The sequence below is a fragment of the Neomonachus schauinslandi genome, chromosome 5 (assembly GCF_002201575.2).
Source record: "Neomonachus schauinslandi chromosome 5, ASM220157v2, whole genome shotgun sequence".
Taxonomy (NCBI): Eukaryota; Metazoa; Chordata; class Mammalia; order Carnivora; family Phocidae; genus Neomonachus; species Neomonachus schauinslandi.
The window spans coordinates 50,750,664-50,762,993 of record NC_058407.1 but is presented as its reverse complement, the minus strand read 5'-3'; the positions used below and the strand labels follow the sequence as shown (position 1 = coordinate 50,762,993).

The 12,330-nt window shown below is 35.0% G+C and overlaps 1 protein-coding gene across 1 annotated transcript in view; it reads left to right on the top strand.

Moving 5' to 3' along the window:
• The window catches only part of LEMD3 (LEM domain containing 3), a 65,397-nt gene that overhangs the window by 42,842 nt on the left and 10,225 nt on the right, over positions 1–12,330 (top strand). The window contains exons 5-9 of the mRNA XM_021678624.2: positions 9,772–9,851; positions 9,937–10,082; positions 11,020–11,121; positions 11,226–11,328; positions 12,001–12,179. Coding sequence (XP_021534299.1) covers positions 9,772–9,851; positions 9,937–10,082; positions 11,020–11,121; positions 11,226–11,328; positions 12,001–12,179 — 610 coding nt within the window. The remainder of the gene's footprint in view (positions 1–9,771; positions 9,852–9,936; positions 10,083–11,019; positions 11,122–11,225; positions 11,329–12,000; positions 12,180–12,330) is intronic.

The following is a 12,330-nucleotide window of genomic DNA, read 5'->3' as shown; positions in this document are numbered from 1 at the left end:
TAGAATTCTGTATACTATGTAGAACATTTGTGGAAGTAATGGTCTGTTTCAGAACTTAATACTCTGTTAATTCTTTAATGAGGTTTTAAATAAATTATCAATTGTTTTTTGTATTTTGTGTATTCATAAAGGGACATTCCATGGTTCTATTGTATTCCAGATAGTAAGTGGATATTAGGTGGTATTAACATGGAGAAGGAAAACAAAATGAGAAAATAACAGATACTCTTTTCTTACCCTTATTATTTTATAACTAAAAGTTTTAAGCTCAATGTTCATTTACATACTTAACTTATTAGAGTGGGTATCCTTGTTAGTATGAACCATTATGTACATTTTTAAGGATAATTAATGAAGGCAGTAATGCTATTTATAATATCTTCAGCCTTCTAAAATTTTTATATTTAAAATATACAACTAATAAATTTGGAAATTTATTTGTTTTTACATTATTTGAAACTTACATGTATAGTCTAGCCTTCAGAGTTCTTTATAATAACACAAAAATGTCATTATGTCTTGCATATTATTGTAATAGAAGCTGAAGAGCATATATACAAACAAAGGTAAAGACAATATGTATGTTTCATTGATTTTTAAAAATATCCATGTCTTATGATTTCACTTATACATGGGATCTAAAAAATAAATGAATGAACAAACATGCAGAAATAGACCCATGAATATAGAGAACAAACTGTGATGTTTGCCTTATGGGAGGGGGTCGGGGGGTGGGCAGAATGAGTGAAGGGAAGTGGGAAGTTCAGGCTTACCATTATGAAATGACTAAGTCATAGGGATGAGGAGTACAGCCTAGGGAATAAAGTCAGTGGTATTACAGTGGTATTATATGGTGACAGATGGTAGCTACACCTGCAGTGAGCATAGCATAAACTATTGGCACTACATCAAAGTAAAAAGCCTAATGCACAGTGAAGGAAACAATAAAACTAAAAGGCAACCTACAGAATGGAAAAAGATATTTGCAAATGACATATTCAATACAGGGTTAGTATCCAAAATATATAAAGAACTTAAAAGACTCAATACCCCAAAACCAGATAATCCAATAAAAAAATGGGCAGAAGACATGAACAGACATTTCTCCAAAGAAGACATCCAGATGGCCAACAGACACATGAAATAATGTTTAACATCACTCATCATTAGGGAAATACAAATCAAAACTACAATGAGATAAAACCTCACAACTGTCAGAATGGCTAAAATCAAAAACACAAGAAACAAGAAGTGTTGGCAAGGATATGGAGAAAAAGGAACCCTTGTGCACTGTAGGTGGAACACAAACTGGTGCAGCCATTGTGGAAAATAGTGTGGAGTTTCCTTAAAATAGTTAAAAATAGAACTATCCTATAATCCAGCTATCACACTACTATTTACCCAAATAATAGACACATTAATTCAAAGGGGTACATGCACCCCTATGTTTATAGCAGCAGCATTTACAATAGCCAGGATATGGAAGCAGCCCAAGTGTCCATTGGTTGATAAATGGATAAAGAAGATATGGAATATATATATAATAACATAACATAGATGTATATAATGGAATATTACTCAGCCATAAAAAGAATGAAATCTTGCCATTTGCAACAACATGATTGATCTATAGAGTATAATGCCAAATGAGATAAGTCAAAGACAAATACCATATGTTTTCACTCATATGTGGAATTAAGAAACAAAACAAGTGAACAGGGGAAAAAAAGAGAAAGAGAGGCAAACCAAGAAACGGACTCTTAACTACAGAGAACAAACTGATGGTTACCAGAAGGGAGGTTGGGGGAAGGGTGAAATAGGTGATGGGGATTAAGGAGTGCACTTGTTGTGATGAGCACTGGATGATGTACGGAATAGTTGAATCATATTGTATACCTGAAACTAATATTACACTGTATGTTAACTAACTGGAATTAAAGTAAAAACTTAAAAAAAAAAAACCCTATACATTATGAAGAGGAATGAGTGCAGTGTTTCCAGCTCCATGGATAACCCATATTAATCTTGCTTTGTGGATTTTCAAAGCCCCCTCTCTATACCTTGTGCTTTATCTAATCCTGATCCATGCAATATAACCAGAAGTAAGTTCTCTTGATTTTGGAAGCAAAGGAATTTTAGAGCAAATGAGTTCTGTTTGATTTTTGTTATACACAAAATGATTTCTGATATCGTTTTTATAACAAAACCATAATTGCCTGAAATTATTCTTGTATACTTTTATTGCATAACATTTTAAAGCAATGTTAAAGCTTAAACAAAATCACTTAAAAAGGTTTTTTTTTGTCACGGAGCGCCTGGGTGGCTCAGTCGGTTAAGTGTCTGTCTTGAACTCAGGTTATTATCTCGTGGTCCTGGAATCGAGCCCCGCATTGGGTTCTCTGCTCAGCGGGGAGAACAGGGGCTGTGGACTCATGTCAAGCTAGGTTCTAGGACTTTGAGCCCCTCTCCCTCTATGCTGTCCCTCTCTCTCTCTCAAGTAAGTAAAATCTTAAAAGAAAATTTTTAGTCATTCGTAAGTGCAAATTTTTATGGTTATATATAAATTACATATTGTTTTACTTTTCTAAGCATACAGCTATTTAGCTCTCATGATAATTTCCTTTTCTTTTTTTTGTTAAAGATTTTATTTATTTGTCAGAGAGAGAGAGCGCACAAGCAGGGGGAGCAGCAGAGGGAGAAGCAGGCTCCCTGCTGAGCACAGAGCCTGATGGGGGACTGGATCCCAGGCCCCTGGGATCGTGACCTGAGCCAACGGCAGATGCTTAACCGACTGAGCCACCCAGGCATCCCTCTCATGATCATTTCTAAATGCATAGTATTTCCTTGAAATGATCTCATGTATAAACCATTTGTCAGTTATTAAATACTTATATTGGCTACAAGTTTTTTGATACTAAAAATAATGCTGGAAGACCACACTTTTTTTTTTTTTTTGTAAGATAACAGGTAGTTTATAGTTCTCTTTACCATCTAAACATCCTAGTGGTAGTTACACAGAAATAATGATGCCTAGCAAGATTAATTTTGCTTCATAAAACTTCTTACACTTTCAAATTTTTTTTTCCCTATTTATTTATGTATTTTTTTGATGTGGTGTTCCATGATGCATTGTTTGCATATAACACCCAGTGCTCCATTCAGTACGTGCGCTCTTTAATACCCATCATCAGGCTAACACATCCCCCCACCCCTCCTCCCTTCTAGAACCCTCTCTCATAGTTTGTCTCCCCCTCCGATTCCCCCCTTCATTTTTCCCTTCCTACTATTTTTTTTTTTAACATATAATGTATTATTTGTTTCAGAGGTACAGGTCTGTGATTCTTCAGTCTTACACAATTCACAGTGCTGATCATAGCACATACCCTCCCCAATGTCTGTCACCTAGCCACCCCATCCCTCCCAACCCTCACCACTCCAGCAACCCTCAGTTTGTTTCCTGAGATTAAGCATTCCTCGTATCAGTGAGATCATATGATACATGTCTTTCCCTGATTGAGATACTTGTCTTTCTCTGATTGAGTTATTTCGCTTAGCTTAATACCCTCTAGTTCCATCCACGTTGTTGCAAATGGCAAGATTTTGTTTTTCTTGATGGCTGCATAATATTCCATTGTATATATATACCACATCTTCTTTATCCATTCTCACTACTCTGAGATCGTGACCTGAGCTGAAATCAAGATTCAGACACAATCCACTGAGCCACCCAGGCCCCTTAAAGGAGTTTTTAAAAATGACGTCTTGGCTCTTTCCATAGTTTGGCTATTGTGGACATTGCTGCTATAAACATTGGGGTGCATGTACCCTTTCGGATCACTACATTTGTATCTTCGGGGTAAATACCCTGTAGTGCAATTGCTGGGTCGTAGGGTAGCTCTATTTTCAACTTTTTGAGGAACCTCCAGACTGTTTTCCAGAGTGGCTGCACCATCTTGCATTCCCACCAACAGTGTAGGAGGGTTCCCCTTTCTCTGCATCCTTGCCAACATCTGTCGTTTCCTGACATACACTCATTTTAGCCATTCTGACTGGGGTGAGGTGGTACCTCATTGAGGTTTTGATTTGGATTTCCCTGATGCCGAGCAATGTTGAACACTTTTTCATGTGTCTGTTGGTCATTTGGATGTCTTCTTTGGAAAAATGTCTGTTCTTGTCTTCTGCCCATTTCTTGATTAGATTATTTGTTCTTTGGGTGTTGAGTCTGATAAGTTCTTTATAGATTTTGGATACTAGCCCTTTATCTGATAATGTCATTTGCAAATATCTTCTCCCATTCTGTCGGTTGTCTTTTAGTTTTGTTGACTGTTTCCTTTGCTGTGCAAAAGCTTTTTATCTTGATGAAGTCCCAATAGTTCATTTTTGCCCTTGCCTCCCTTGCCTTTGGCAATGTTTCTAGGAAGAAGTTGCTGCGGCTGAGGTTGAAGAGATTGCTGCCTGTGTTCTCCTCTAGGATTTTGATGGATTCCTGTCTCACATTTAGGTCTTTCATCCATTTTGAGTCTATTTTTGTGTGTGGTGTAAGGAAATGGTCCAGTTTCATTCTTCTGCATGTGGCTGTCCAGTTTTCCCAGCACCATTTGTTGAAGAGACTGTCTTTGTTCCATTGGACATTCTTTCCTGCTTTGTCGAAGATTAGTTGACCGTAGAGTTGAGGGTCCATTTCTGGGCTCTCTATTCTGTTCCATTGATCTATGTGTCTGTTTTTGTGCCAGTACCATACTGTCTTGATGATTATGGCTTTGTAATAGAGCTTGAAGTCTGGAATTGTGATGCCGCCGGCTTTGCTTTTCTTTTTCAACGTTCCTCTGGCTATTTGGGGTCTTTTCTGGTTCCATACAAATCTTAGGATTATTTGTTCCATTTCTTTGAAAAAAGTTGATGGTATTTTGATAGGGATTGCATTACATGTGTAGATTGCTCTAGGTAGCATTGACATCTTCACAGTATTTGTTCTTCTAGTCCATGAGCATGGAGTGTTTTTCCATTTTTTTGTGTCTTCCTCAATTTCTTTCATGAGTATTTTATAGTTTTCTGAGTACAGATTCTTTACCTCTTTGGTTAGATTTATTCCTAGGTATCTTATGGTTTTGGGTGCAATTGTAAATGGGATCGACTCCTTAATTTCTCTTTCTTCTGTCTTCTTATTGGTGTATAGGAATGCCACTGATTTCTGTGCATTGATTTTATATCCTGGCACTTTACTGAATCCCTGTATGAGTTCTAGCAGTTTTGGGGTAGAGTCTTTTGGGTTTTCCACATAAAGTATCATATCATCTGCAAAGAGTGAGAGTTTGACTTCTTTGCCGATTTGGATGCCTTTGATTTCTTTTTGTTGTCTGATTGCTGTGGCTAGGACTTCTAGTACTATGTTGAATAGCAGTGGCTATGGTGGACATCCCTGCCGTGTTCCTGACCTTAGGGGAAAGCTCTCAGTTTTTCCCCATTGAGAATGATATTCGCTGTAGGTTTTTCATAGATGGCTTTTATGATATTGAGGTATGTACCCTCTATCCCTACACTCTGAAGAGTTTTGATCAAGAAAGGATGCTGTACTTTGTCAAATGCTTTTTCTGCATCTATTGAGAGGATCATATGGTTCTTTTTCTTATTCTTTTTTTTATTAATGTATCACATTGATTGATTTGTGGAGTTGAACCAACCTTGCAGCCCAGGAATAAATCCCACTTGGTCGTGGTGAATAATCCTTTTAATGTACTGTTGGATCCTATTGGCTAGTATTTTGGTGAGAATTTTTGCATCCATGTTCATCAGGGATATTGGTGTGTAATTCTCCTTTTTGATGGGGTCTTTGTCTGATTTTGGGATCAAGGTAATGCTGGCCTTATAAAATGAGTTTGGAAGTTTTCCTTACATTTCTATTTTTGGAACGGTTTCAGAAAAATAGGTATTAATTTTTCTTTAAATGTTTGGTAGAATTCCCCTGGGAAGCCATCTGGCCCTGGGCTTTTGTTTGTTGGGAGATTTTTGATTACTACTTCAATTTCTTTAGTGGTTATAGGTCTGTTTAGGTTTTCTCTTTCTTCCTGGTTCAGTTTTGGTAGTTTGTACATCACTTGGAATGCATCCATTTCTTCCAGATTATCTAATTTGCTGACATATAGTTCATAATATGTTCTTATAATCGTTTGTATTTCTTTGGTGTTGGTTGTGATCTCTCCTCTTTCATTCATGATTTTATTTATTTGGGTCATTTTTCTTTTTGATAAGTCTGGCCAAGGATTTATCAATCTTATTAATTCTTTCAAAGAACCAGCTCCTAGTTTCATTGATCTGTTCTACTGTTCTTTGGTTCCTATTTCATTGATTTCTGCTCTGATCTCCTGCTGGGTTTAGGCTTTATTTGCTGTTCTTTCTCCAGCTCCTTTAGGTGTAGGGTTAGGTTGTATTTGAGACCTTTCTTGTTTCTTGAGAAAGGCTTGTATTGTTATATACTTTCCTCTTAGGACCGCCTTTGCTGCATCCCAAAGATTTTGAACAGTTGTGTTTTCATTTTCATTTGTTTCCGTGAATTTTTTTAATTCTTCTTTAATTTCCTGGTTGGACCCATTCATTCTTTAGTAGGATGCTCTTTAGCCTCCATGTATTTGAGTTCTTTCCGACTTCCTCTTGTGATTGAGTTCTAGTTTCAAAGCATTGTGGTCTGAAAATATGCAGGGAATGATCCCAGTCTTTTGGTACTGGTTGAGACGTGATTTGTGACCTAGGATGTGATCTGTTCTGGAGAATGTTCCATGGGCACTGGAGAAGAATGACACTTTCAAATTTGATATAGTAAAAAAAAAAAAAAACTTGCCGGTTCCATATTAGGAAGTAAATTGTACTGATCAAATGAAAAACTTTAATTTCCACTGCTATTGAAGAAAATGTTGATAAAACACAATAGCTATTATTTACAAATTTTTTTTTTTTTTTAAAGGAGTGGGTTTTTTGTTTTTGTTTTTTTTTTTAAGAGAGAGAAGGTGAGGGTCAGAGGGAGAGAGAATCTTAAGCAGGCTCCACTCCCAGTGCAGAGCCCAACATGGGGCTTGATCTCACTACTCTGAGATCATGACCTGAGCTGAAATCAAGATTCAGACACAATCCACTGAGCCACCCAGGCCCCTTAAAGGAGTTTTTAAAAATGATGTCTTACTCAGATGAATGGATAAAGAAGATGTGGTATATATATACAATGGAATATTATGCAGCCATCAAAAGGAATGAGATCTTGCCATTTGCAACGACGTGGATGGAACTGGAGGGTATTATGTTGAGTGAAATAGGTCAAACAGACAAAGACATGTATCATATGATCTCACTGATATGACGAATTCTTATTTGCAGGAAACAAACTGAGGGTTGCTGGAGTGGGGGGTGGGGTGGGAGGGATGGGGTGACTGGGTGATAGACACTGGGGAGGGTATGTGCTCTGGTAAGCGCTGTGAATTGTGCAAGACTGTTGAATCTCAGATCTGTACCTCTGAAACAAATAATGCAATATATGTTAAGAAAAAAAAAAGAAGAAGAAGGTAGCGGGAGGGGTAGAATGAAGCGGGGGAAATCGGAGGGGTAGACGAACCATGAGAGACGATGGACTCTGAAAAACAAACTGAGGGTTCTAGAGGGGAGGGGGGTGGGAGGATGGGTTAGCCTGGTGGTGGGTATTGAGGAGGGCACGTTCTGCATGGAGCACTGGGTTTTATGCATGAACAATGAATCATGGAACACTACATCAAAAATTAATGATGTAATATATGGGGATTAACATAAGAATAAAAAAATAAATAAATAAAAAGTGAAAAAAAATGACATCTTACTGCTACTTTTAGAAATTCATTCTTTGCACTTAAAAAAGTACATAAAGATATAATATTGAATAGAAGATAAGCTCCATGAACACAGGGAATTTTGATGGTTTTGCTTAGTGCTACATCTCTAGGTCCTAGAGCAGTACCTGGCACATATTAGACCCTTAATAAATTTTTTTTTTTTAAGATTTTATCTATTTATTTGACAGACACAGTGAGAGAGGGAACACAAGCAGGGGAGTGGGAGAAGGAGAAGCAGGCTTCCCGCTGAGCAGGGAGCCCAGTGTGGGGCTGGAGCCCGATGTGGGGCTCCATCCCAGGACCCTAAGATGATGACCTGAGCTGAAGGCAGACACTTAACGACTGAGCCACCCAGGTGCCCCAATAAATATTTTTTGAATGGAAAAAATTTTAAGGGTATTTATTACAGTATTATTTGATATATTGAAATAATTGGTAATACTCTAAACATTCATGAATAAAAGGTTGACTAAAGTATAAAATAACCAGCCATACACTAGAAACACGGTTTTCCTGGAAAATAGGTTGTTCCATGTTTATTGACATTGACACAGTACTTCCTATTGTGATAAAAGCAAGTGGAATAAACAGTATATACAAAATGGGATACCACTTTTATTTTTAATATTTTGATTAAAAAATACATAATTTACCTATGCACAGCAGTTCTTAAACTTTATGGTTTCAGGACCCTTTTGCAGTCCTGAGGACCCTAAATGGCCTTTGTTTGTGGGAGATAGATAAACTTAGATATATATTTACCTTACTAGAAATTTAATCAAATTTTATATTTATTTGTTTAAAGAATAATGAACTTATTACATGTTAACATAAAGTATTTTTATGAAAAATAACTATTTTCCAAAATAAAAACATTTCATGAGAGATGGCATTGTTTTACATTTGTACAAATCTTTTAATCTTTAATATGTAGGTTAATAAAAAAGAACTGGATTTTCCTATGTACTTCTGTATTCAATTTGCTTCAATGTTTTGGTTGAAGTACATCAAGAAAATCTAGCCTCCTACAGATATGTAGTCAAAACAGGAAAAAGTATTTTAATACTCTTTTCAGATAATTGTAGGTATTCTTCACTGATACTGTACCAAAAGTCTGAGAGGTAGTTTCTTCAAGATTGTTTGCAATGTGCAATTTGAAACCGTATCAGTGATTTTTGTACATTCTTTCTCTAAAGTCCTTTGTTTTACACGTAGAATAGATCTTTTACCTATGCAAGATTTTATAACTAATGCATGGTTCATTTGGACAATACTGGTTTGCTATTTATGCAAATCTTCCCAATGTTGACACATTTCAAGATTGATATCTTTAATTCTTCAATATCACACCAGTCTCATTGCAAAGGTTTTCAAGTATTGTAAAGTTGTCAAGCTCATGGTAATAGATGCAACTTTTTCCAAATTTTACTTTTACTATTTTACTTGAAAGCTTGAATGTTATCATTGGTAACAAAGTCAGCTGTTTTTCTTGAGGTGACATGCTTGCTTCATTCACTTGTTGAGAAAATGTCAGTGAAACAACCAAGTATGAATAGTTTGCCATTTGTTCATTTAAAAATAGGGTTCCATAAAAAAAAAAAAATTAGCTAATTCACTTTTATCACAGTGATACTTAAAAGACAAATTATATTTTTAAAAAATCCTCCAAATCTGTAGCTGTAAAAGAACCAAAAAGAAAACATAACAAAATAGTAACCGTGCTTATCTTAGGAAGATGGGGAAATTGTGACTTTTTTTTCTCCTTTTGTTTTTCTATAATGAATAATACATTTTTGTTATGTAATACAGTTTCAAGTGTTATATAAAGATAAAAGTATGGTATTTATCGTATAGCTTACAGGTAGAGTCAAATGAATGTGAATTAAGAGTAGTTAGTTATTTTCTCCATTTTTCTTGTTAGGATTTAGGCCCTGAATATGAAGATATATTTAATATTTCATTGAAGTGGATTTTAGAAAATGGAAAAGATGTTGGAATAAGGTAAAGGATTTAATTTCCACTTTGACCATTTTGTAGTATAAGAAGTGGTTTTGACTCTAAGGTCTCCTTAATTATTTTTAACTAGGTGTGTTGGTTATGGCCCTGAGGAACAATTGAGAAATATAACCGATGTGCAGTTTTTACAGTCCACAAGACCACAGATGTCTTTCTGGTGTCGTTTTCGACGTGCTTTTATTACTGTCACCCACAGGTTATTGTTGTTATGCTTAGGTAAGTTTTGGGGATGAGAAAGAAGATACATGATAGTCTAGAATTTTTGTATCTGTATTTTGTCAAATGCCAGGGTTGAGAATTTACTTCTGTGATAGCTGCCATTATAAATCATATCCAGAAGTCTTCACTAAGGTAGAATAATATTGAAGTTCGTTTTTTTTTTTTTAATAATGTCAGTATTAATCTAAAGGCATAGAAAACAGTATATAAAGGGAGATGGAATAAAACTTTGTCCTAAGAATGTCATAGAAAAAGACATAAAGCATGCCTTTGAAAATAGAACAGGAAAATAGAAAAATTAAGCTTATTTTTAATGATAAAATACAAATTAAGTTCATTAAAATTATTTTTAATTTAAAAAATATAATTTACCTGCATTGAAATTTTCATTTGGATTCCTGGATTTTGTGTGACTATTTTGATTGATTATAGGAATTTAGGAGATAATAATTTTTTCTTTGTTCAAGTCCTTTAAAAATAATTTTCCTAAAGTGTAGTACATTTACAGTCTACAGTTTTCCTAAATTTACAGTTTAGGAAACTCACTTTTCTAATAGTTTAATGTGGCAAAGGAAAACGTTTGTGAAACATAGTTCTATTGTTTTTAAAAAAATAATAGAATTTAAATGTTCAGTTGTCAACATCATGAAAGAAATGGTTTTTCTAGAGAGATTAAGTGAAACTCTGGAAAATGTTTAATACTAAATTGTTCTATGTAGTTGTAATTATGTAGGTAATTCAGCCCACTGCTTGAAGGCTTATTCCATTATCTCGTTATGACAGTTAAAATAATCACTGTGGAAACTGTCATAAGATTTCTCTTTTTTTGCTAATATCAGATTTAACAACTATACCAATAACTTCAGATTGCAGTGAATGTTATTGAATGTCACTGAGCACAATTTTTAAAACACAAAATATATAAATATTGCAGGTGTAGTGATGGTTTGTGTCGTTCTGCGTTATATGAAATATCGCTGGACAAAAGAAGAAGAGGAAACAAGGCAGATGTATGATATGGTGGTGAAGATTATAGGTATAAGTATTTGTAAAAATCTAAACTATTTCTAGAATAGTTATGTGATAAATTACAGCATGATGTCCAGTGATTGATTCATTTTGAATTTGTTGTATTTTCAGATGTTTTACGAAGTCATAACGAAGCTTGCCAGGAAAATAAAGATTTACAACCTTACATGCCTATTCCACATGTACAAGATTCCTTAATACAACCTCATGACAAGTACGTTCAAAGTATTGTGAGTTGAAGTAGATCAGAACGTTGGTATCTTCTGAAGTTATGAAGATTATATTCAGAGTTGTTCCGTTCTCAAGTAGACCAGTTTTATTGTACAGGCTTTACTTTTGTACTTTAAACTCTCCTTTCTTTCTAAATTCCCTTCTATTCTCCTGATTTTGAGTGTCATAATAGACAACTAGATTTCTAAATCATCACTTTTATACATTTTTTATTCTTATCAATCTTCACCTTATTTCCTTTAATTTCATCTTAATAAAGAAAGAGAGACAGACAATAGCCAGTGATGTTTTACTAATAATGCCTTAAATATTTTTTTGTTAATGAAGCTTTTTAAATAAAAGTACTAAATAATAACTTCTTAAAAATGAAAGATGATTCCATATCCTAACACAGCATTCTTCACCATAGCAACACCTCAGAATCAGTGGTGGAGTTTGGGGGGAAAAATTTACTGATGATTATGCTCCACCTCTGGAGAAGGAAATTCAGTAAATCTGAGGTGAACTTCAGGCATCTAAATCTTTTTTGAAAAAACTTCATAGGCAGGGATAAGAAAAACCAGAATTAATAATAACCATTGCCTTCACTTACTAATACTTGAGAAAGATGACAAGCCAAGATGATAGTAAATTTGTCATTTTGTTCACATGATAGGAAAAAAATGAAGAAAGTCTGGGATAGAGCTGTTGACTTTCTTGCTGCTAATGAGTCTAGAGTTCGCACAGAGACACGAAGAATAGGTGGTGCGGATTTTCTAGTTTGGCGGTGGATCCAGCCTTCTGCCTCCTGTGACAAAATATTAGTAATACCTTCTAAAGTATGGCAAGGTCAAGGTATGTATTTTTAAGCAACAACAAAAATAAACATGGTATTTAAAAAATTTTTTTCAATTGTGAAAGTCTTACATGTTTAAAGTAAAATAGTACTGTTGAAAGATATGAAGGCAAAACTCCCTTTTCAGTTCCATCCCATAGAAGGAATTAA